We start from the raw sequence: 23,764 nt of genomic DNA, 5'->3' as shown, positions 1-23,764 counted from the left end.
CCAATGTCGTGGAAGGTTTGTGGCAGGAAAAGTTGGACATTGACAAACTCGCAGCTGTATGGCTGCCGGAGGTGAGTCCTGAGATTGTCATGACAGCGGACGCCTTTCAACCAACAGGCGTCACGCTCATCTGAGAGAAACCGCGTATCGTTTGTATGGATTGCAGAACTTTTCTACCAGACAAGTGATTCTGTCTGGCGAGTTGCCGATGCGGTTGCCATGAAAGATGAGGATCTATCCAGTGCAATCGCTTGATTGTGGCTGGAAGACGTATCGCGAAATGCACTTGAACGAGGCAACATCCCCAAAAATGGCGCAATTAGGAAAAAGCAATCGTGCGACGGAAGCAGGCTTCCGTCGCAGTGCAGTGTGATAGCAACAAGAGACGATAGGGCAGACGGGAAGATCGTCAGAAAAATGGGACAGGTCGCATACCTTTGGATCATGTGCTTTGGGCGTGGTCTGGGCGGTGAGAGCCAGATCACGGGTTTTGCTGGAGTTCACGTGTTGTCGGCGTGATCAAACTCGTGATATCGCGCGGCGGCGGCTGCTGGGGGGGGGCCTCGTTGGATGGAGCCCGTGTAAGGTAGTTGGTTGTAAGTAGTTGAGGTGGAAAGTAGGACGAAGAGCAGGAAAACGCGTCGAATTTTTTTTCGAAAATCGCGATTCTTGAAGATTGCCGTGGCTCGGGCGAAGGCTTGCGTTTATCTTAATATTTTCCCGAGGCGGTAATAGGTTGAAGGGGACCGGTTGAGTTGGGCGTGTCGGTTTGGGGGATGCGACGGCGGGAAGCTCAGGTCACGCGGCGGAGGAAGAGGGTGAACACGTGCAAAGTGGGTGAGGCTGGAGATAAATACGCTTGAGGGTGAGGGAGGAATTGCGCCTGACTCCTGAGGCAAGAAGGGCCGAAAGCCAATCAGAGGCTGGGAAGCCACCCCTCCTGGCATCAGACTGCCTGTGGGTGCCTCCTTCCCCGATTGCCCCGAGCCAATCCCCATTCCGTAGAGGGGCACCTGCTGCGACAGCGCGCCAGCCTGGGAGATGTGAGTGATCCTTGTTGCTCGTTATCGACTTGCCTTGCTGTTGGCCGGCGCAACTCGTCCTCTTCATGTTAGCGATGGACTGGAAGACTAGACCATAGCAGGGGTAGCTTCGACCGGTCTGAAAATGCGGGCTTATCCTCCTACCTTAGCCTCAGCTACCCCGTACATCCATCCCTACGAGTCTGTGTCGAGAAATGCCGAGCCTCGTCAATCACCTGATGCTCCCGTGGGCTGCCAACATGAATCACTTGACTGATGGACTGTGAGACATTCCACTTTGAAAACAAGCACGACAGATACTACACACTGGCTCCGAAGTAGTCTCGAGCCTTACTAGCCACGCTCTGCCCCGTTCCCCCAGCGCTGCCTCTCTCCCAGGCTCTCACATCGATCCTGCTATACTGCTCGCAGGAAGTGAGATTTGAGTTGGGGGTGCTGGATGGGCGGGGTTGTGGCTGGACCGAGCTCACACTCAATTCACATGAAGGACTTGGTCTCTGTCTTTATGTAAGCGACCTTGAGCCACACGTGTAGTCTGTGCTGAGGAGCACTTCGCGTCGGATCCGTCATTCGATGGATAGGGATTACCTCAGAGGGTAAGGCGGAAGGTTTGAGACAAGCATGCCGACCTCAAAGGGTCAGGATTTTAGTAGGAGGTCTGATGAACAGTGCTTCATAGCCACTTTTTCAGACACCAATGTCTAGGTTACTCGAGAATAAGGTACCTGAAGCAAAGTAATCGTCGTATCCGTAACTTCCTAAAAGGCAGGTCTGGTGCGGAGAGACTCCGGTCTCGCCACGTTCGGCAGTATAACGTCAACTAAGGTACTGTTAGCGGCCGCATCAGTGTATCTGTGCTCCGACCTCCCAACTACCAGCCTCCAACGACCTCTGATTTACTCTTTGAGCCACACCAACGACATCAGCGTTCAACTTCTATCCTGCGCAGAGACGAGAATTCAAAAGAGGTCCGGCAGTCCATTGACACATCCGTGACAGTCGCCAAGATGGGCGACCACGAGCACGCTACAATCAAGCATCAAGACCATCTCCTCCTCGTACGTCGCTGCGTCATATGAAGCTAGCTCTCCAATTCCAGCACTAACCTCCATTCCAACTGACAGGACCAACCCCTCCTCCGCCTCCCGTACGAGCTCCTCCGCAAGAACTTCCGTTCCGCCCACTTCACCGTCGAGAAGGAGTCTACAGCTATCAAGACCTTGCTCAAGGAGACCGCCACAGCGTCGGTGAACAGCCGTGCATCGCCCGACGATGTCCTCCACAACCTCGATATCATGATCGCTCGCATGCGCGGCGTCAAGCGCAAACTCACAGCCCACGCCGAGGAAGAGGCTCGTCTTACTCGTCAGTCCGGTGCCCGCATCTCCCATCTCGGCGACCTTTACGGCATGCACTCCGTCGATGACGTCAAGTACGAGGCCTGGAGTCGCGCCCGCCTCGACCGCTTGCTTGTCGATTACCTGCTTCGTCATGGCTACAATGAAAGCGCCCAGGCACTCACTACCGAGCGTAACATGGATGATTTGGTCGACGTCGAGACCTTTGTTCAGATGAGTCGCATTCAAGAATCACTCAGGGGAAAAAGTGTCGTCGAGGCACTCGCTTGGTGCCAGGATAACAAAAAGGAGCTACGCAAGATGGATGTACGTCTCGCCCTGTGCCCAACCCACCTTTTCGCGCTTGATATGCAAACTGACCTCGTGCAATTAGAGTAACCTCGAATTCATGCTTCGCTTCCAGCAGTATATCGAGCTCGTCCGCACCCAATCCCAGCCCAAGCTCCTGGAGGCCATCACCCACGCGAAGAAATATCTAGCTCCTTTCAAGGCGACGTATCCAGACGAGCTTCGTAAGGCCTTCGGTCTACTGGCCTATCCGCCGAACGCCGCCAACGCCGTGTACTCAGACCTCTACAGCCCAGAGCGCTGGAACACGCTCGCCGACCTCTTTACCCGCACCCACAATAGTCTCCTGGCTCTACCTTCATATCCCCTCCTCCACATCGCTCTCTCGTCGGGCCTTTCGGCCCTCAAGACCCCGGCCTGCCACTCCCTGAACTCATCGCACGTCGCCGCCGACGCTAACACGGCTACGAATGCCTCGGCTACCGCAGGCACGCAGTCCGTTTGTCCAATATGCTCAACAGAACTCAATGACCTTGCCCGTAACGTTCCTTACGCGCATCACACAAAGAGTTACGTCGAGCATGACCTGCTGCTGTTGCCGAATAGTCGGGCATATGGCAAGGAGCGCCTCGAGGACTACGCCAAAAAGTCCGGCTTACCACCAGACCAGGTTAAGGATTTGCGAACCGGCGAAATTTACCCCATGGATAAGCTTAAAAAAGTGTTCATCACGTAGGGCTCGAGCAGGGTATGTATGTGCGTGAATCCATCAGACATGGATATTTTATCAAGGTATTGTTACTTGGCGGGCTTGTCCCAGACAGCGTCAAAGATTGCAAGCATTCTGGTTTTTGAAGCGGTTTTCTCGGTTATGGAGTTCTCGGGGCGGAGCGTGGAATAAGGATACGCAGTCATTGGGGGCATAGCTCTTGTACGGAGAAAAGTAGATCATAACGGAGCGTCTACTAGAACTACATCGTCTATGTCTTCTGCTCATACCCTGTGATACCCGAAATCACCTCCTCGACGATTTGCTCCTTGGCCTTCTCGATGCTCGGCGTCACCGGACGGCTCTCCCGGCTAAAGATGCGAATGTGCTGCCTCTCTGCCACGTACTCGCTGTCAGCGTACCCCAGCAGGCCCCCAATGTCGGAACTCTGATGGCCCCTGATGCGCATGATTTCGGGCGCGGCGTAGTTGACGAGCGCGCGGCCGACCTCGACCGGTGTGCCGCTCCACAGCTTTCCGTTGGTGCTGGGCACGTGCAAGCGGTCCACGACGACGAGGCGGACGGCCTCCTGTTGCGCGAAGTTGCCCTCGACGTCGAGCACGCCCGCGGGCAACAGGCCTGCCTTCCGGAGGAGGGCGCTGTGGGCGCCGGCGTCGATGTAGAGAGTGCCGTGGGGCTTTAGGCCGTGGATGAGCCAGAAGTGGCGATCGCGGATGGGGTCCGCGGAGGGGAGGAAACGGGTGTGCAGCGGGGGCTTCTCGACGGCCTGGTCAAGGTGGAGGGAGGCTGTCGACTGCGCTAGCGGGTCTTCGGTGTGGTCGTGGTGATCGAGGTCGTCGCCGTCCGGATGAGTGGCGTCGAGGCGCGGGGAGGAGGATGAGAATTTCTGATGGGCTTGGACGTAGCGGACGATCTTGACGATGTTGCCCGGGTTGGAGGAGCGGGTGATGACGGTCGTCACGCCTGCTTGGGTTGCTAATCTCGCGGCGACGATCTTGGTCATCATGCCACCGGTGCCGAGAGCGGAGCCTGCTGTTGAGACTTGAGTTCGCGAGTCGGGTTAGCTTGATTGAAGTTTACGTGAGACTGGCCACCCCCTTCTACTACATGGAGGGGGGAGAGTCGCTGCTGGCGTACCATCTGCTTGGATACTTGAAATATCCTCAACCACCTCGATCGCCTGGGCGTCGGGATGCGTTCTGGGGTTCTTGTCGTAGAGGCAGTCCACGTCCGTCATTAGGAATAGCATGTCTGCATGGACCATGCCGGCGGCGATGGCGGAGAGGGTGTCATTGTCGCCAAACTTGATTTCAGAGACGGCTAGGGTGTCGTTCTCGTTGACGATGGGGATGACGCCCATGTCGAGAAGTTCGTTGAACGTGTTTTGGGCATTGAGATACCGTGTTCGCTGCGATTGTGTCAGCGGTGTACTTGGTGGTCTATTTCCACATCTCGACCTACGTCTGCAATGTCGTTCCTGGTGAGCAGAATCTGGGCGACGGGCTGTCTGAAGTGACTGAACAAATCGTCCCATAGACTGATGAGTCTACATTGACCGATGGCTGCTAACGCCTGCGAGTATCATTCAGCTTGAGCACCCCGGAGGCCCAGGCCATGAGTCTGGATTTACCTGTAGTGTTGACAAATGCTTTGGCCGTCTGTCCATCTCCATCCGAAGGAGACCGACGCCGATGGCGCCAGATGAGACAATGACCACTCTATGGCCATCTTTCCTCAGCTTTACGGCCGTCTCAACAATGAGACTCAAAATGGAGAGTAAGGGCTCATGTGTCTTCTCGTCCACGATAGAGCTGGTGCCTGTGGGATGATTAGTATGCACTATTTCAGAAACAGCCCCCGCCAAAGACTCACCGAGCTTCAGCACCACCGTCAGAGGTTTCCGGCCCTCGCGGTGCTTCATATCTGCAGGCAATGATATCCCAAGTTAGTCAACAAATTTCACTAATCTCGTCCGGCCCTTTCTTCCAAGATCAGAGAACAACATTGACCAATAAGTGTAAATAGTGTCGAGAACGGAACGGCACGACCAAACTAGAAGACGTTTAAAGAAATGGCACCAGGCGCATTACGTAGGAGGGGAGAAAAATAACTGGATCCCGTTCTTACACGTAGTACCGCCCTCTTCCGCCATTGCCAGCAGTCAGAGCCAGCCCGGTTGTTCGAATTTAATTTTGGGACGAAAAATGGATCCGCCTAGATCTGATATGGTGATATCTATGTGGAAGGCCCCTGATCGGTTTACCGCGCCCTTTTGTCGTGTCTTTCGATATGTTGAGTGTGAGTACCCTTTCTTTTACCCGGTGCTGAACCTATGACTGGGCCGGCGTTGATGGGACAGGGTAAAAAAACTATGGCCCGATATCGGGATCGTCCGGTGTAGAGAAAAGTGCGGGAGAACGCCCGGTAGTTTAGCTGGAAAAGAGGTCTGTGATTGGGCGAATGTCCTCACCCTAAAATCCGGGGCAGAGGCCGTGGCACACCCGGCGGGCATCTTCACCGTTGGCCTTGACGGGTTGTTGCCATCATCCCTGCCCGTCCATGGCTCGTTGTTGGCATACTATAATGTCTTGAAAAAGACGCTCGATAGAGCTGAACCGCTGGTCATGTCGTTACGAGGTTGTTATCGCATGGGTATAAGGCGCGCCTTTGGCAAGTCGGCGTTCAGCCCGGACTGTGTTGAGCGACAAACTGCAAAAAACACCAACGCCTGGTTTCAAGAAGACTAGTTAGGGAGCTTGATCGAATATCTCGTTCAACATTCCTAGACTACCGTTTTGGAAGACTGATTGTGTCCCTGAAAGTTTAGTGATAGAATGAGGGCGGTCTCTCGGTCATGGAATGATGAGATGTCGGACTGTTGCGGATGAATGTCTTTGCTGCATGTCCAAGGTACCTCAAGTAAGGTTCCTACCTAAGGTAAGCACCGTCCCGTTAGTGGACTTATCGATAACAACCAAAAATTCCCGATCTTCCATCAACGACCTCAAGCCTTGGCCAACCATCACCCAATCCTCAGGTAGTGAACGCCCAGAATCAGCGACGACTCTCGAAGCACAATTGATCCATCATCCACAGACGCCGCCGAAAATGACGATCCTCGATGACAAACAAGCCTCGGCACTGACCACCGAAGCCCCCTCGACAGCGACAACCCCCTCAGCAGCAGCAGCAACGACACCCGCGCAACAGCAGAAACAACCACCGCGCGAGCTCCGCAACGATCCCGCCCGCACCGGCTTCGACCCGCAGACAAAATGGTGGATGAATTACTTCAATGTCCTTACAGGGCGGATGACCGCTGAGGGCGCCTTCCACTACCGTGAGGCTCGGTACCGCGCCAACGAGGAGCGCGACTGCAAGCGCTGCGAGGAGCATCGTGACTGGCTCCTCGCCTTCTCCCCGACCGTGCGATTCCTCAACGAGAAGATCACGGCCCTCAACGGGACCCTCGATGCGTCCAACATCCAGTGCCGCCGGTGCCCGGCCCGCCTGACCGAGGACGGCGAGGTGCATCGCCAATCCGGCGGCTTCAGCCCCGCTCACGGCATCATGATCTGCGCCAATGAGGTGAGGGACAGGAAGCACCTAGAGGACACGCTATCGCACGAGATGGTGCACGCGTGGGATCACCTGAGGTGGAAGGTGGATTGGATGGGGGATCTGGATTTGAAGCATGCGGCGTGTACAGAGGTAAAGTTTCCATGTCCGACGCTTTGCTGGCCCCAAGCACAAGCACAAGCAAGAAGAAAGGGGAAAAGGGGAAATTGACTGACTGGATGACAGATTCGGGCATCAACACTCAGCGGCGAGTGCAGATGGACAAGGGAGGCGTTCACGAGAGGCAACTGGAGCCTGTCTCAGCAGTTTCAGGACTGCGTGCGGAAGCGCGCAATACAGTCCGTCCTCAATCGACCCAGGTGTAAGGATGACGTGCAGGCGACCAAGGTCGTCAACCAGGTCTGGGATTCCTGTTTTAGCGATACGCGGCCCTTTGACGAGGTCTACAGGTGATGGACGACGGAGACAGGATCGGGCTCGGGCACGAGCGTGTGTAACAATACCCCCCTTTACTGATGTACTATTTCCTCTCATGGAAGCAACACCGGCAAATAGCAAATGCTTGGATGATGACTATGCTCTTTGGTTTCTTGATATTTTCAAAACGACGGACTTTCAGAACCCAACTCCCGTACATGCAATTGGAAACACCTAACCCCCCGAAAAACCCCAAGCTGTAGATCAGAGCCCGCCTGAATACCGCAAAGAAGAAAACGCCGTTAATCCTACAAGGGCCGTTATGCCTTGATGGTATGTATGCATGAATCATAAAGGTCGTTAATTAGGAGCTCTTCTCTCGGTTGGCGGCTCTCTCGCCCTTCACACAGTGTTTGACGATCCACGGGTGGGTTTGGACCTGCTCCAGGGGTATTCTCTTCTCGGGGTCGAGAACAAGCAACTAAAGATGATGTTAGCATTTGCTCTTCAAGAAAAAATTGGACTCGTGCCGCCTAACCTTTTTGATCAGGTCCTTCGCCTCGGGACTGACAAATGACGGTACAGTCATGTCAGCCCGAGCTATCCTCCGCTGGGTCATCACGGGCGTATCCTCGAATGGTGCCTCGCCAACAAGGAATTCGTACGTCAGGACGCCCAAACTCCAGAGGTCAACCTTCTCGTTGTAGTAGTTGTCCGAGCTACCGGGCTTGATCATTTCCGGGGGGAGGTAGTCGAGGGTACCGCACATCGTGTTGCGACGGTTGTTGGGGGCATGGACGCTCCAGCCGAAATCGGAAATCTTGATCTCGCCGTGTATGCCCATGAGAATGTTCTCGGGCTTGATGTCACGGTGGATGACGTGCTTGCGGTGCAGGTAGCGGAGCGCCGAGGCCATCTGAGCAATGTACTGCGCCGACTTCCACTCGGGGAACCTGCTCTCCTTGCGCAGGTGCTTATACAGCTCGCCCTTGCCGGCGAACTCAAGAATGAGGAAGACACGCTTGCTGTCGTGGAAGTGGCCGTACAGCTGGAGGATGTTTGGATGGCGCAGGTTGCTCTGGATCTCGATCTCGCGGCGGACCTGCTTCTCGACGCGGCCCTGTTGGAGTTCGTTCTTGTGCAGGACCTTGAGGGCGCAGATGAAGCCGCTCGTGCGCTCCCTCGCGAGGTACACGCGACCGAACTTGCCCTTGCCCAAGGGCCGGCCGATCTCAAACATGCCCAGGTGGAAAACCTTGGGCATTGAGGGTTCGAGGACGATGGAGACGCCGGACTTGCGCTCGACCTCGACGACCTCGTCGGACGTTCTCGAGGAGCTGGACGGCAGGGGCTTTCGGGCGGGCGATGCAGGATTCTTGGCCTGCCGTTGTACGTTTTGAGATGGCAGCGTTACCGAGGCGACGGCGTTGGTGCTCTGGGACTGGAGGGCAACCTTGATGAGGTTCGGTCTGCTCGAGCTCTGGGAGAGCTGTGATGTCTTCACCAAAGTCTAGGGGACAACCGTCAGCCATGATATCAGACGGCGAGTATGTGTGCATGCGCCTGCATGACGAGACCAACCTGAGTCTTGGAATAGAGCTTGCCGCCGTCGACAGGCTCATTCTCGTCGTTTACCGACATGCGCTCAAAGCGCGATTCCAACGTCCGGGTCGCCATCTTGCTTTGCCTTGGTGATGGAGATGTATCAAGTCGAATGTTCCCTGTTGGTTAGAAAAAAGTGCACTGGAGAGTTTTTGAATCAAGGAACCTGGAGTTGGTTGTTAGGATAATAAGAAAGGTTCTCGGGTAACGATGGACAAGCTAGATGTGGAAGCTAAACAACGGGGGTGAGGATGGTTGCCAGGGGAACGACGGCGCCGGCGCCAGGGCAGCGACCCGCCCCGCTCTTTCAGATCCCCCCCACTTCCCATCTTTCTCCCTGGACGACCGCCTCAACTTAGCTAGCCGCTGTCAGCTTTGGTCTGACATGGACACATTTCCCACTTCATCCAAGATCCAACTAAGCTATTCACTCGTTTCGCTCTGTCGTGTTTCACGTCGTGCACGTGGCTCCAGACCTGGCTTGGTTGAGCCAGGTTGTTTTGGAGGCACCAAACTCAGCCTCCCTCACTTATGAATGCTCAAGATTCAACATGTTGATTCTCAACCCTCTCAAATGACGACCTCTCCAAAATGCAAATGTTCGTGTCTCTATCGCTTCAAGAAATCGGGAACAGAAAATACGAAGAGTGGACGGTGCCTAGGTAAACAAGAGAGAGAAGCAAGTGAGCCACCAAGACTAGGCTGTGCATACCTAACATTGATCAATTTTGCGTCCAACTAACACTGACTGTAGTCCAACATCGATATCTGGACTTATGCTCCTCAATGAAGGTCTTAAGCTTCTGTACTCGTACCCTGTGAACTCAAGGCCATCTTCACGACAGTTATTCCCTTGCACCTTGAGAAAGTTCCTTCCGCAGCTTCTCCATGAACTTTCTACTGGAACCCAGAAGCACGACCTGTAGCTCGCTCGAATAGGTGATGCCTTTCCAAGCTCTGAGTGTTTTGGCTTTAAGCGTGATTCAGATCGACAGAAACCCATCTGGAAGGCTTTGGTGGTTGTCGCTGCAAGCTCGCCAGAAGGATGGTTGAGCACTTCTGTCAGTCCGAATCGTCTAGTGTTTGCCAACTCCGGCAGTGAGTTTGATACCGATCTGTTTCATTGGACTTGACTCAATCGCCAATTAGACTTGTTGCCACTCTCGTTGGACTCATTTTTTCTGAAGCACTTCTTGCTGGAGTACGCCTTTGTCGTATTCAACCACGCATACCTCGCGCAGCTCGTCCAGGGGCAAAGATGGCCACTTGCGCAGGCTGTTGAACAGCCCAAGTTGCTGCGGGTTGGCGTACCGGCGCAAGTGTTGCTCAACGTGCCTGAACGCAGCGAAAGCAACACGCCGTCGAACGTGCCGCTCCATTTCGGCCTTGTTGACGCAGGCCGAGAGGTATTTTCTCATGGCCGTATCAGCGTGCTGGACAGCCATCTTCAGGGGGTTGAACTGATCCTTGTTAATATCCCGCCTGATCCCAAAGAACATCTCGAGGATCGTCAGTCCGTAGTCCCAACGACAAGATATCAATCCCATGAGATTTTTGATACTCGTACAGTACAGCGCCTCTAGATCTGCATCTTCGAGCATACCGAATTGCCAGAGCAATAGGTCCGCCTCAATACTACCCCACATCCTTTGAAGCTTTGCGTTCTCGTGCCTCATACCTCCTTTGCGCAGGCAAAAGAAATGCCAAGCACATCGCCAGTGGAAGTAAATAACCCAGGAGTTGTTCAACCTGAGGTGGGGAGGATCGTCTCTGAAAGCATCCTCCACTGCGGATTGGAGTTTCTCTTGCCAGCCTGGAGCCGCTAAAAGTCCCACATCGGATGGGAGGCCAAGTTGCAGCCATGTCTGGTCCGCTGCAAATGTTCCCGGTAGCTCCTTCAGTTCCCACCAAGTCTTCGTGTCCTCGAGGGTGCGCATTGCAAGACAGCTGCCGTCTTCGTTACCAGGGCAAACCTGCAAGGAGATACGGAGGGGTATATCTCCTACGTAGTCGCTCCAATATCGATGGGAGCGACCTGAACGCACAGGGAATCGGCCTTGGTATTCATCCAACTTGCTAAGCCATTGCTGGGGCACGGGAACTTGAATGACCCGCTCGCATCTGTCGCACTTGGCTGGCATGGTCACATTGCACCCTGTCCGTGCGGCGTTCTCGATGAACATTGCTAAAGGCGAGGGACGATGGTCGGAGACACTCGCTGTATTAATGGTCCTTCCATTTGCTGTTGTTATAGCAGCTGTCGTGATGGGAGCAGCATGGCGCCATGGCAAGTGGCTGTTGAATCGCGGTTGGGACGGAGCTGGGCGTCGACCTCTGTGCTGCTTGTGCGAGTAGGCCATTTGTAAAAGTCCTCGGGAAATTTAATATGCTGCTGGAATTCGAATGGTATCGGTTGCGATGATAAAAAGGGTAAACGAATTGATCTAAAGGCTGGGCGTCTTGATACACCACTAGGGTGGCTTACCGGAGATACGTCTGGTCTATGACTGCCGTGAGATCGGGTTTCAAAAGTCAAATTTAAGACTCGAGGAGAATTATTTAAACCATGACTCGTCCAATTAGCTCATTTATCTCTATTCTCATGGCTCGTTTGAGTCCGTCAAGCAGCCCCTGCTGATCTGCGGCTATGGTCGACTTCGACCTATTCAGTCCTTCCAGCGAAGGATGCTCTTGCAAGAACAGACCATATTTCCACAAGTCCCAACTTCTAGTGTTTGGATCGGAAGATGAGCGGTAGTAGGGCTTACGTCTTGAATTTAAGTGAATAGATGGATATGACTTAATGGTCGGAATGGTTTCCACGCAGTTTGTAATCCTACTTGAGTTGTCAAAGATGTCAAGCCTATGTTCTCCCATCACTCTCTAATTATTCATTTGGAATGATAAGGAGACAGCTAGACTTTACACAAGCCGAATGCAAGCTTCTAGGTGTTGATTACCGGCGTCAGTCTTAGGATTATGGATCGCGATACGGGAACGTCACCTCCAGCCTGCTACACAATTCCCGGCTTCAACGGTGAGAACGGAGTTTAAGCGTACCACAGCGCTGCAGACTCGTTGAATTACGGATACAAGTAGAGCATAAACGTTCATTGTTGTCTCATCGGAGGAACCCAAGGCACCCTTCTGAGATAGATGGCTTCTCCATTCTCATCACCTTGCTAACGTACGATAGCTATATATATGCACACTACGGAGAAGACAACATTAAGAGAATTCTTATCAAGCGCAAAGGAACCAATTTTTGTATCTATTTCAATTGTATATGTATAATCATTCAATGCGGTGCGGTACATACGTTATACATTCGTGTCTCTCATCATACCTGAAGTACCGCACAATCCATTCAATCGGTAAGTCATTGACCAAAGTGACATACGACTGCAGAAAACATGATTGATAGGTCGAACTTACATCTAAGTATCTCTAGATGCTGAAAGTTGAAGCTTTAAAACCTATGTTTAGTTACAATGATATCCATCTTAGGGTACTGACCCGTTTCACTGTTTCAATGCCTGTTGTGCTCACACGGTTTTTGTGTGATTCGGTGAATCAGCCAAAGTGACGTCGAGTCCCCTCTCGTCACCGAGACAAGCAGGGATCCGGGTCCCGAGACTCTTAGGTGTTCCCCGCCAACCCCACCATCACCACCTCTCTCTCCCCCAACTGAATGAGAGCTCCAACTGCAAGTCAGCAGCAACCTTACCTCCGATCCGAGCTGCAATTCCAACCTCCACCTCTCGCGATCCTCATCACCTTGCCTCACTGCGAACACCGCCTGCGCGATCGCTCTTTAGATTTTACCAACCCGAAACAATAAAATTCACACAGAAAAGAAAAAACTTGGAGACAAGTTCGCCCAAGATGAATCACATAACCAACCCAAACGAGCCCTTCCCGACCCCCTCCAGCCTAGCCGCCGCGACGACAACCCACACACAGCGCAACTTCCGCGTTGCCTCCCGCAAGCTCCCCATCTCCAAAGCCGGTCCCATCGACGAGATGACGGCCTCCCTCGGCATCCCCGTACCCGAGATGATCTTTGGCGACAACCTGGTCTCGGTATCCCACGTCCCCACGGGCTGGTCCATCGCCTTCAACGCCTATGACGCGCTCGACGCCGTCGACAAGACGGATAAAAAGATGCTGCAGGTCGCGTATGCGCGGGACTGGTCCTCGTCGCGCGAGAAGACGAGCGCGGGTATCAAGGAGGTCGTCAAGCCGTACGACTGGTCCTACTCCACCGAGTATCGCGGTACCCTCAAGGAGCCTACAGCCAGTGCGGGTGCGGAGGAGGGCGAGAACGGGAACAAGAACAGGCTAGAAGACACGACGACGAGGCAGATCCCCCTCGAGCTTCTCAAACGCCGCGACCCGATCCTCTTCTTTGACGACGTGGTGCTCTTCGAGAGCGAGCTCGACGACAACGGCATCTCCATCGTCAGCGTCAAGGTCCGCGTGCACGAGAAGCGCATGCTGCTTCTTTGCAGGCTGTTCATGCGGCTCGACAATGTTATCGTGCGGATCCGGGATACGAGGGTGTACGTCGATTTTGAGACGGACGAGGTTATTCGGGAGTACACGGCCAAGGAGGATAGCTTTGACAGCGTCAAGCGGGTGAGTTTTTTATTTTATTTTATTTATTCCTTCCTTTTTTTGGTGGCTCTCTCTCTCTCTCTCTCTCTCTCTTTCTCTCTTCTATGAGAGGCAATACGAAGTCAACCTCGATGTGAAATTTGAAAATGCTAACAGAAATACCCCTTTGTGTAGTCGCTGTTTATGGAGGGAAGGTTGCCGGATGACATCGTCATTGCGCTGCGGGACCCAAACTTGCTCTACAACCTGCTGCCGACGGTCGAGCAGACAGTACAGAGCGTATTCCTCGACCAATGAGACAGAACTCTAAGCTCCTCGCGTGTTGCTTCATATGACCATTCCTCCTCCCTCGTGAGGGGGCTGGCTGGCGTTTTAGGTCAAGGAAAGGCGTTTCGGACAAAGAGGGCAAAAAGTCTTACGGCATCGTAGGTAGGCATCACGGTGCCTGGAGAGATAATCAATGACCACCATCATGAACAGAGTTGAAACATACTCTACTTCTTGCGAAATATGAATCAAGCTCTGTTGCTGTCAATTGACTATAGTCCCTCTTGGAGAGTTGTAAAATGATGACAAGCGGACATCAACGCCAGCTATTCAGCAAAGACAACAACACAGCGTGTACGCCAAAGCTCAATATCAGCGAAGCCACGAAGAAAACCTCCCAACCCCATCGGTACAAGTTCTGGCCGGCTTCATGAAATAAACATGCGCAAAAAACTCCCGTCCTTCCCCTTGGAAACACCGTGCCATCCGTTTTATTCCACCAAGCTAGTAACCCAGTCAAATACCCATGTTGAAGACAATCTTGCCCTCCTGTTTCCTCTCACCGCGCATCTCGCTGAGGCGATGATCCCTCAGTCACTTCTTCAAACTCAAGCTCCCAGCGATCAACTTCCTTGAACTTGCGCGTTGCCTTCTTCAGCTCGTCGGCACTCCGCGCGGGATCGCTGCTCTCTTGGCTCTCGGGAACGTCGTCTCGGATGGGAGCGAAGCTGTCACCCTCGAATCCCGCTTCGGGCTCCGCTCCTGCCTCTGCTTCGGCGCTCTCAGTCTCGTCTTCGCCTTCGCCCTCGCCCTCGCCCTCACCCTCGTTCTCCTTGTCCGATAGTCTGCGGCTGTAAGTGCGCGTTGAGGCGCGAGTACTTGGCGGCGTTGCTTTCGGCTTTCCCGCTGCTGCCGCTGCTCGACCACCGCGGGATGGTGGTCTATTGGCTGTGCTGCGGTTGAGCGGCGTCGCCTTTGCCCGCCGAGAACGAGTCCTAGTATCCGCGTAGGAAAGCTCGTCGTCGTCCTGGGCGGTGTCGGAATTGTGCGCGTCTTCATCCTCAGAGTCATCCATACCATAAGGATCTCGATTCTTCTTGGCGCGTCTGCGCGGCAGCAGCCCTGTCAAATCCGCGGTCGTGACCTTGGGCGCCTTGACCTGCTTCTTCTGCTTCGACTTATTCCTTGTCGCCGGGAAATTGGGCGAATGGGTGAGAGAGGGCGGTGAGGAGGCATCAGAGATGTTGCCATCTCTCGTAGGTGTGGCCGGCGCTTGGCGCCGGCGCTGTTTTGCAAGTGTGCGGATGTCGGGCCACGCCTCGTTATTATCTTCCGAGTCGCTGCTTTCAGGAGGCGCCATGATGTCATCTTGGTTCGGGGTGACTGGCCTCGGGAAAGCGGAAGGCCGTGTGGGAGTCAGAACAGGAGAAGGCAGCTCAGAGAGCTCCGAGTCGCTGTCGTCGTCATCGTCCAACTCAGGCGCGGGCTCAGATTCAGTCCGTGACGCCTTTCCCGGACGCTCAGTCGCCTCGTGGCTTTCTATGCTCTTCCGCTTTCGTGAGCTAGCGCTTGTTGGCTCAGCATCCTTCTCTGTGGGCTGAGAATCCGGCGCCAGAACCTGCTGGGACTCTGATTCGAGCTCAGTCGCGGGAGGAGGTTGTGTTCTGCGGCGATTCTGGAGAGGCGTCGACTCCGCCTCAGGTTCAAAGTCTTCACCATCTTCATCGGACTCGGATCCGGATGATAACTCAATCGGCCGCTGTGCACGTTCCTTCTGTGCCGTACCCAGAATACTTGGTTCTCTTTGACGGCGTTTGAACAGACCAATGTTGAAGGTCGAGCTAATACTCGGGGTACCACCGACCCCACGACTGCTTGGTCTAATGGGCGCATCGTCCTTGTTGATACTGATACTCGGCGCGCGACCCCTCCGTCTAAAGTGGCTGACGCTGAAAGTCGAGGCTTCGGACCGCGGCGCACTCGGAGGAGCAGCGGCATCATCTTCGTCGTCGCCGAGAGTCGTGTCAAGCCCCGTAAACATCTCGTCGTCCAGATCCAACCCCGTCGTGTCTCTGCGCTGCTGAACCGGCGTCGCGCGTGTCTTCCGTCCCAACTCGACCGAAGAATCCGATTTCTGCTGTTCGCTGGAGGTCTTTGCCTTGGAAGCCGCCGTTTCGACCGCGTCCTCCAGCTTACTCGTGGTCTCGTCCCATGCGTGACCCGCCTTGTCTAGCACCTGCCTCTGGCGCAGGCTGGAACTCCTGCTTAGACGCGTAGACGGGCCTTCCTGGAAAAGAGATGTGTCTCCGCTTCCATCTCCCTGTTCGAGCTCCTTCCTTATGACAGAATGTTCGCGATCGCTGTGGCTGTAGATGTCGCTGCCCGAGGCGGGCGCGGGGCTCGATCTTACTTCAGCTGCAGCTGCGACCGGCTGGGTTGGTGCGCGACGCGCTCGCTTGGGTCGTGGCATGGCGGGGATTGTCGTCGAGGGAATCTACCAAACGCCCTGAGTAACAGCTATTTGTTACTGTATAATTTGACGTGAAGGATTTTGTACAATTTCAGGCCGGGGCGTCAGGCTGAGATAGGGATGGGACGGCGGAGGGTCTGTGATATTTTGATGTGGTGTGGGAGGGAAACGCCTGCAGGCGGGACGCGTCGCGAACTCGGACCCAGTTCGCGACCCACTCCCAAATTGAGAGCAGAGAGCTGGCGCCACAGCACCAGCCACACTTTGCGTTGGAGAGGCTGTCAACAAGCAGTAATTAGCAGTCAAGTTTGCATGACGTTATCGAACGTTATCCAAGCCTTCCAAAGGGGGTGTTGCTGGTGCAAGCTTGATCTGTTGGTTGGTAGGAATTGTTTCATTAGCTATCTGTGTATCATCCCATCCTCGTACCTCGACTGTATCCTTTTCAATATACATGGTGTTTTACATATTTGTTATACAGTGGCTTTTGTTATCCTTGTTCTGGGTACTCACTAAATGAGCGCTTGACCCATGAACATGCTCTCCTTGACTTCGGCAACGACATCCTTCTTGTCATCCTTGCCAACGAGCACAATACCTCTTCCACGTCGCCCCATGCGACCAGCTCTTCCCAGACGGTGGATGAAGTCAATTGTGGTGTGTGGGACATCGTAAAGAATAACGTGGCGGACAGCCAACGTATCAATACCTCTGGAAGCCAAGTCGGTGGCAACAATGACCTTGGTATTGGGCAGCGATCGCTTGCCTAATACAGGGGTCTCTGGCGATGACACAGAGCGCAAGGGCTCTGGTGAAGTGAATGCGTTCAGCATCTCGGACTGGCGACTTTCGGCTGCGTCTCGGTTCAAAGCAATGGCATCGATGCCCTTGGACTGAAGATACTCTGCAACCTCCGTTGTTTTCTCGCGCTCGTTGACAAACACCATGATTCGGCGGACGTCGATTTCACCTTGAATGGGACCTTCATGCTTGGAAGCTTCTCGGCCGATAGTGTAGATGGCATCGGCGCAGGCCAGATTTTTGTTGTTACGGTAAGGGTCCTTGACAACATCGATTACACCGAGTTGAACCCTTCTGGGGATAGCATGAAGGTTCGGCGTTGTAATTCGCGTCATGTCGGGGAAGTTATTTGCGAGGTAGTTGTCCAGTCTCTTGGGGATTGTTGCTGAGCAGAGGATGAATTGTTTCAACGACGGCATCGCCCTGTCGATGATGGTCGTGGTAACTGGGGCAAAGCTTCGGTCAAAGAGCGAGTCCGCCTCGTCAACGATGAGATGGGTGACCTGGGAGAGGATGTTGGGGTCGGAGTCGGCAATCGACGCCAGCAGGTGAGGCGTCGTAATCACCATGTCGACGCCACGAGGCGAGTACAAGTTGCGCTGGATCGTCAGCGCATTGAGGCTGGCCGAGAGCTTCTCCGACTTGAACTTGACAGCGTGCGATAGCGTTTTTGCCACCTTTCCAACCTGGTCGACGAGCTCTGCCGAAGGGACCAGGACGATTATGCGAGGTCTAGCCATGGTTGGGTGTGGCTCGTCGAAGGTAGACATCTTCTTCGACTTGGATGACTTTTCTCTGGCCTTCTCCTCTCTGGCCCTCTCCTCCTTGAAACGCTTCATGAAGGACCGGATCTCAGGGTTGGCTTGCTCGGCGATCTTCATGGCGTTGACAGCCGGCAGCATGTACGCCAGCGTCTTGCCGGAACCCGTCTCGGCTGCAAGGAGGAAGTCCTGCCTCTTCTCGCCCCTGACCTTGAATGCGCTAGACTGGCCCAACATGGCCGGGATCGCAAGTCTCTGGACGGGCGTTGGCTTGATGTCCACCATTCCTCGTAGCAGGTCGTCCTTGATGCCATCCTTGATAAGGGGAAGGAGGTTGAATTGGTCGAACGATTCGTATTCTTGCATCTTATCCTTAAGAACGTTTCTCTTTCCGTATGAGACCCCTGCCAGAGACCGCTGCATCTTCAAAGCCTTTCTCGGGTCGGATGAGGTCTGGGAATCGCCTTTGCCGAACTTGGTTGAAGAGCCTCTCGAGTACCTCGAATCCCTCGCATCCCTCGCGTTGGGTGGACGTGCCGTGCGCCTTGGGCCTTCCGGAACTCTCGCAAATTTCTGATTCATGCCACCAAAAGGCCCTTCAACTTGTCGTCGCGGTGGCCTCGCGTCTCGGTTTCGGGGTCGTGCAACATCGTCTGAGAGGACCATCCGTGATGGCTTCCCCCTAGCCAGTGAGCGCAACCCGGCGCTTTGGGTAAACCATGGCGAAGTCGTCAGGCGAGGGAAGGGCTGCGGTCGCAATGTCAAATGACATTTGGGGCATAGCGATGCCAGCGTTCGCGACGACATGGTCAGCGATCGCAAAGGAATCGAAATTGGAGCTGAAGCTTGTTGATGGGAGACCGACAGACTCCATCCCCTTGTCATGAAATTTTACGAGCTCAGTTGGAGTTTTCTGCGCCCGACCCCCACGTAATCGGCGTGGTCTAAGCTCCGCGCCGACTTTTGGCAGCGCCACCCAAACTGCCTGGAGGGTCGTCCCATAGGCATCGGGCTTGGGCTTGAGTTGAGCGTCTTCTTCTCGTCACATCGACTTGGCGACGCCTTTTAATCAACTGCCGAATGATGAACAGCTCGGTCGACAACCTTGAAATCTTGGTCAAATAGGAAGTTTTCTATATCAAAGTATAACAGCAGTAAGCTGTTGGCTCCTGGTTTCCATCACAGTCTGCAATGAAGCCAAAAAAGACATGTATACATAGTGATCGATTTCACCACAATCAATGGAGTTGACTATACCTATAAGTTGAAGCAATCTAAGAGCAAGACCAACTATCCATACTATGTGACGAGGGAAGAGCATGCCATGTTGTAAGGCTGGGCAGCTGTCCGATCTTTGCCGTCCCTAGCGAACGGACTCGCCGTACAATGTAGACGTCTTGGCCAGGGACGTCCCGCATAGGTACTACCAGCAGCTGTGGCTGTGGCGCACTGCAAGGAACTTCCCAAGCATTTTAGGCCCTCTGTCACCGTGAACCCCCCAATCCGGCACTTCAGCTCAGGTCATCCGCCCAATCGATCCCGGCCCCGTGGAACCTCCCTTGGTCTCTCAGCCCCATTGACCAGTCAGTCTTGCCGAGCGGGCGATCCCCTATTTGATTAACCTGATCTTCAGAGGTCATCTATCCCGTCGGCCCTATCTAGACTTCTCGTCCTTTGTCTCCCCCATCGTCACCCGTCCAACGTCAGCGTCTTCTCAACCCTCGCCGTTGCTTTCCTTTTTTTCTCTCTCACACTCGGACCTCGGGTCCTGTGAGGACACATCCCAATATCAGCTTGGGTCAGAAAGCATGCGTATCCAGAGGTGACGAAGCCGATGCAATGAGCGCCGATCTCTTGGACCTCGACAGCTTTTATCAAAGCCCTCCGTCACAAAAAAACCAAACGGGGGGCCAGCAGGGCCAGTTACAGCCGCAACGCCCGCAGCAGGTTACGGCATCGTCGACGGACCTCTTTGACTTTGCCTCCTTTACCAGCAATAACGTCAGCAGCAGGCCCACGGCCGCTCCGGCTCCGGTTCAGCAAACCGTACCATGGCCCAACTTTGAGCCGCAGCAGCCAAGTGGTGGTGGTGGCGGCAGCAGCAGCGGCGGTGGATGGGGTGATTTCGGCGCATTCTCATCGGGGTTCACCTCCTCGTCGACCGCGAAGCAGCAGCCGAAGCAGACTCTGCAGATTGCTGAGGACGACGACGGCTGGGGTGAATTCGAGGTTGCGGAACCTACGCCGACCCAGCGCTCATTCGTGATGCCCCCACAGACGAACAAGGCGAGGTCGTCACCGCCGCCTCGGAACCGCATCGCGCGCGCCTCGACGTTTGATCTTATGACTAACAACCTCATCAACGTTGTCGACATGCCCTATGGCTCGGGCCTGTCGCCCATCCCCAGTCCCGGCCTTCCGTCACCGAACCAGCAACCCGCGGCCAGCTCAGGGCCATCATGGCAGCAGACAAACCGTCAACCCAGCCCCGGATTGTCGTGGCAGGCTGCAGGCACCAAGCCTCCAGTCAGCCCAGGATTCTCATCCCAGACGCCCTCTGCAAAGCCGCAGCCGAGCCCTGGATTCTCCAGTCAGATGTATGGGTCTCAGAAGAAGCCGAGCCCGGAGCCGGCTAAACAGTCGGATCCCAACATCCTCTTTGATGCGGAGGAATTCGAGCTTCAGGGGGGTAACGACGACGACGATGATGACGAATTTGGGGATTTCGAAACTGTTCAGACCCCCTTCCCAGGCGCGAACATGAGCCCGACTCTAGACTCAAGGCCGCCGACTCAACGACAGCCGCCGCCGCAACCCACACAGCAGCAGCCGCCTTCCATAGACCTCCTCTCTCTCTCCGACGAACCCTTTCCCGTTTCGCAGCCTCCGCCAAAGAAGCCTCAGCTTTCTTCCTTGAGCCTCAACGCACCCGCCTCACCGTATCCTCAGGCGCCCAAGTCCCCCTCCTTCCAGGAACGCAACCCCTTTCCGGGACTTGGCCTCACCACGCCGACTTATGGCGATTTCAAGGAGGACAAGAAGGACAAGAAGCCTGAGTCGCCCACGCCCGTCACGGCCTGGCCGGCTTTCGGACAGACCTCGCCCACGAAGCCGTCCACTGCCGCCGTCGCCAAGAAGCCCACCGCTACCACTAACCTTCCGAAGACGCAGGAGGAGGAAAACTGGCCAGATTTTGAAGACTTCCCCGACGACGAGCCCTCGGCGATTGACTCGTCGAGACCCCCGGAGAGCTGGGACTGGGACGCAATCGACGGTGTCAAGTCATCAACCCCAGCTCCGGCTCCAAAAACCACCACAAACGACAAGAAACAAGCCCCTAAACCTAAGAAAGAAGCATCACCAGCACCACTCTCAGAAATTCCGGACGACGCCCCGCCACCCATCAACATTCCCCCTCCCTCCGTCATCCTCTCCATTTTCCCCCAGCTCCTCGACCTTGCAAACTCCTCACTCTTCAAGCCCACATCCCAAATGGCGGCCCCCATCAGGAAACGTATCCTCGAAGACCCGAGCACGGTGACCTTCCTCCGCGGCTACCTCCTCCTCGCTACTGTTGCCGCTCGCGTCATCGCCGGTCGCAAGCTCCGCTGGCACCGCGACAAGTTTTTGTCTCAGGGCATGGCCATCTCCGCCGCAGGCGCAAAGGGCATGAAACTTGCGGGCGTTGACAAGGCGCAGGCTGCGCGCGAGGAACGCGAGGCGACGGACGTGGTGGGCGTGTGGAGGGAGCACGTCGGCAGGCTGCGGTCCGCCGTCGCGGCGGCCAATTCTGCCGGCGCCGCCGCCAAGAATCCGCGGGACCAGCTCCGCGTGCCCGAACTCAACGAGACGATTCCCGTCTCCACGGCCAAGGTCGTGCCCACGGCGCCCAAGCCGTGCGTGATCTGCGGTCTGAAGCGGGATGAGCGTGTGAGCAAGGTGGACTTTGAGGTCGAGGACAGCTTTGGGGAATGGTGGGTTGAGCATTGGGGCCACAGGGCCTGCAAGAACTTTTGGGTTGAGCACGAGAAGAAGTTGCGGCAGAGGTGAAGAAACAGAGAGAGAGAGAGAGGGAGAGAGACGTTATTGGAGTGGCCGACGGGATTTAGTCCACATCTTGTACATACTGCGCTGCACATACATGATACCTCGAGTTCTTCATTTGCATGGAACGGGCGGCCATCTTTTCAATGTCAAGAGCATTCAGCTTAAGCAACCAAAGATAACGTTAGTGTCACCATTTCATGATCCCACAGCCACGTCGCTTCAACAGGCGCCAACTGCCAAGACACGTCTTCTACGCGATGAAGTGTTGTGAATATCAACTTGCTTGGGTTCCTTTCAGGGCAAATCGTTACCCGCAGGAACTTGGAAATCTTTCACCTCGCGGTCTCCACGTCGTCCCTTTAGACGTTCTACCGCTTGCTAAGTCTCTTTGGCCATTATGCGCGTCTCCCGCCAGTGTCGCCTATCAGACATCAGGGTATCCCGGCCGCGGCAATGGTCGCGTGCAATACGTCAACCGGTGTTGAATCATCACTTGGCGGAGCACTCGAGCTTAACGACGCCTAAATTTGCAAAGGCGCAAGAGGTTGAATTTATCTTTGCGGTAGTAGTGAAGTGGCTCTCGAGGGTTGCACGCGAGGGGCTGCGGGATAGGATTCAGGCCGAAATTCTGTAGCGGCTCCGTTGATGAGCCAGCTCTCTAAATTGAATCCCATCTAATCAACGCCGAGCCAAAGCTTATCAAATGAGAGGAGGAGGGACAATGGTCAGTGAACAGGCCACCTCGAGGCAAATGCTACGCAAGGGTTGCTCGTGAATTTGTCGATGGCACGCTTGACCCCGCTATTAGGGTGCCTCTGTTAGCCAATCCGGAATGCTGAAGACGTAAAGTCTTCGAATATTGCCCATTGGTATCGCGGTTCTGAGGGCTAGGGTCCCAGCAGCGACGGATGGCCGGGAACTAGTCAAATGTTTGCGACGGCATCGTGTGGTGATTTAGCGGGGAGGCTGGCACAGGGTGAGGGCACGTTGCAGCTCTCCTCTTTAAGCGAATCTGTCGTGATTGCTTTTCCCGCGTAGTCCGGACAGCGGAGGATGCGGCATCGAGTTACGTACTACAAAGAGTTCTCCTTTAGCGACAGGAAAGCCAAAGAAAAAAAGAAGAAAAAAACTTGCTGGATATCCGTATACCGGTGTTATGTACGGATGCTCTGTGTGCGCTGAGTCAATACGGCGCAGGCTCCCATGGGATTTCTGACATGCCATTTTGACAGGCGACGAGTGGCGTTTTGAGACCGGGACGAGGGGGAGGCTGGAACTATCTGTACCGTTTCGCCAAACTGTTGGCCGCACTAACTTGACCGGCCGCCCGCGCGGCGTGTCAATAAGGAAAAGATGGCGGGGAGCCAAGCAATCAAAATCGTTTGTACCCGCGCTGGATCACCGTTGACGCACGCTGTAGCGCGGTGACGGGTGGAGCAGCAAAGTTCCCTTGTTGATCGGGGCGTTCCGAGGTGTTGGAGAATTGGTCAGCTCTTGGAGCTTGGGACGCTTGATGCGCTGCGGCTGGAGCCTGCGACAGCCCTGAGGAACTATATGTCATTGAGGTGCAGATGCGATTGTGATCCGAGCGAGATGACTGAGGGCCACAAGAGCCGTCTGGTCGCATGTCGCGTGTCGCAAGTTGGGCAAACTATGGCAACTTCGATTGGACACTTGTTCGATCTGGATGCTCGCCAGCGAAAGCCCCGATGCGGCCGGGTCAGGCACCACCAGATCCCGGGTAGGCTAGCAATGCGCATTACGTTGGAAGACCCAACCCTGGA

General features: G+C 54.8%; 10 protein-coding genes across 10 annotated transcripts; 5 read left to right on the top strand and 5 right to left on the bottom strand.

The window, feature by feature from the left end:
• Positions 1 to 932: 932 nt before the first annotated feature.
• Positions 933 to 1,115, top strand: CORC01_01993 (uncharacterized protein; the record flags this gene model as incomplete). Its single annotated transcript, XM_022613645.1, has 1 exon — positions 933 to 1,115. A coding segment is annotated over one exon (183 nt), but the record flags the coding sequence as incomplete, so codon positions are not given.
• Positions 1,116 to 1,524: 409 nt separating this feature from the next.
• Positions 1,525 to 3,425, top strand: CORC01_01992 (uncharacterized protein; the record flags this gene model as incomplete). The annotated part of the gene is made up of 4 exons (XM_022613644.1): positions 1,525 to 1,550; positions 1,879 to 2,101; positions 2,168 to 2,707; positions 2,775 to 3,425. 4 exons carry the CDS (start codon positions 1,525 to 1,527, stop codon positions 3,423 to 3,425), a joined length of 1,440 nt encoding a protein of 479 aa, XP_022479735.1.
• A 244-nt stretch (positions 3,426 to 3,669) lies between these two features.
• On the bottom strand, positions 3,670 to 5,340 carry CORC01_01991 (glutamate 5-kinase; the record flags this gene model as incomplete). Its single annotated transcript, XM_022613643.1, has 5 exons — positions 3,670 to 4,460; positions 4,557 to 4,827; positions 4,881 to 4,991; positions 5,050 to 5,237; positions 5,292 to 5,340. The coding sequence occupies 5 exons, from the start codon at positions 5,338 to 5,340 to the stop codon at positions 3,670 to 3,672; spliced, it is 1,410 nt and encodes a 469-aa protein (XP_022479734.1).
• A 1,187-nt stretch (positions 5,341 to 6,527) lies between these two features.
• CORC01_01990 (peptidase M76 family protein) lies at positions 6,528 to 7,451 on the top strand (the record flags this gene model as incomplete). Its single annotated transcript, XM_022613642.1, has 2 exons — positions 6,528 to 7,130; positions 7,224 to 7,451. The coding sequence occupies 2 exons, from the start codon at positions 6,528 to 6,530 to the stop codon at positions 7,449 to 7,451; spliced, it is 831 nt and encodes a 276-aa protein (XP_022479733.1).
• A 328-nt stretch (positions 7,452 to 7,779) lies between these two features.
• CORC01_01989 (uncharacterized protein) lies at positions 7,780 to 9,092 on the bottom strand (the record flags this gene model as incomplete). The annotated part of the gene is made up of 3 exons (XM_022613641.1): positions 7,780 to 7,896; positions 7,954 to 8,925; positions 8,997 to 9,092. 3 exons carry the CDS (start codon positions 9,090 to 9,092, stop codon positions 7,780 to 7,782), a joined length of 1,185 nt encoding a protein of 394 aa, XP_022479732.1.
• Positions 9,093 to 10,189: 1,097 nt separating this feature from the next.
• CORC01_01988 (uncharacterized protein) lies at positions 10,190 to 11,200 on the bottom strand (the record flags this gene model as incomplete). The annotated part of the gene is made up of 1 exon (XM_022613640.1): positions 10,190 to 11,200. One exon carries the CDS (start codon positions 11,198 to 11,200, stop codon positions 10,190 to 10,192), a length of 1,011 nt encoding a protein of 336 aa, XP_022479731.1.
• A 1,702-nt stretch (positions 11,201 to 12,902) lies between these two features.
• CORC01_01987 (uncharacterized protein) lies at positions 12,903 to 13,931 on the top strand (the record flags this gene model as incomplete). The annotated part of the gene is made up of 2 exons (XM_022613639.1): positions 12,903 to 13,655; positions 13,809 to 13,931. The coding sequence occupies 2 exons, from the start codon at positions 12,903 to 12,905 to the stop codon at positions 13,929 to 13,931; spliced, it is 876 nt and encodes a 291-aa protein (XP_022479730.1).
• Positions 13,932 to 14,460: 529 nt separating this feature from the next.
• CORC01_01986 (uncharacterized protein) lies at positions 14,461 to 16,371 on the bottom strand (the record flags this gene model as incomplete). Its single annotated transcript, XM_022613638.1, has 1 exon — positions 14,461 to 16,371. The coding sequence occupies one exon, from the start codon at positions 16,369 to 16,371 to the stop codon at positions 14,461 to 14,463; it is 1,911 nt and encodes a 636-aa protein (XP_022479729.1).
• A 512-nt stretch (positions 16,372 to 16,883) lies between these two features.
• On the bottom strand, positions 16,884 to 18,599 carry CORC01_01985 (DEAD/DEAH box helicase; the record flags this gene model as incomplete). Its single annotated transcript, XM_022613637.1, has 1 exon — positions 16,884 to 18,599. One exon carries the CDS (start codon positions 18,597 to 18,599, stop codon positions 16,884 to 16,886), a length of 1,716 nt encoding a protein of 571 aa, XP_022479728.1.
• A 1,173-nt stretch (positions 18,600 to 19,772) lies between these two features.
• On the top strand, positions 19,773 to 21,983 carry CORC01_01984 (uncharacterized protein; the record flags this gene model as incomplete). The annotated part of the gene is made up of 1 exon (XM_022613636.1): positions 19,773 to 21,983. One exon carries the CDS (start codon positions 19,773 to 19,775, stop codon positions 21,981 to 21,983), a length of 2,211 nt encoding a protein of 736 aa, XP_022479727.1.
• Positions 21,984 to 23,764: the final 1,781 nt, after the last annotated feature.

This window comes from Colletotrichum orchidophilum (assembly GCF_001831195.1).
Source record: "Colletotrichum orchidophilum strain IMI 309357 chromosome Unknown Scaffold_11.1, whole genome shotgun sequence".
Lineage (NCBI taxonomy): Eukaryota > Fungi > Ascomycota > Sordariomycetes > Glomerellales > Glomerellaceae > Colletotrichum > Colletotrichum orchidophilum.
Note: the sequence above shows the minus strand (reverse complement) of the source record. Positions and strands in the feature narration are given on the sequence as shown.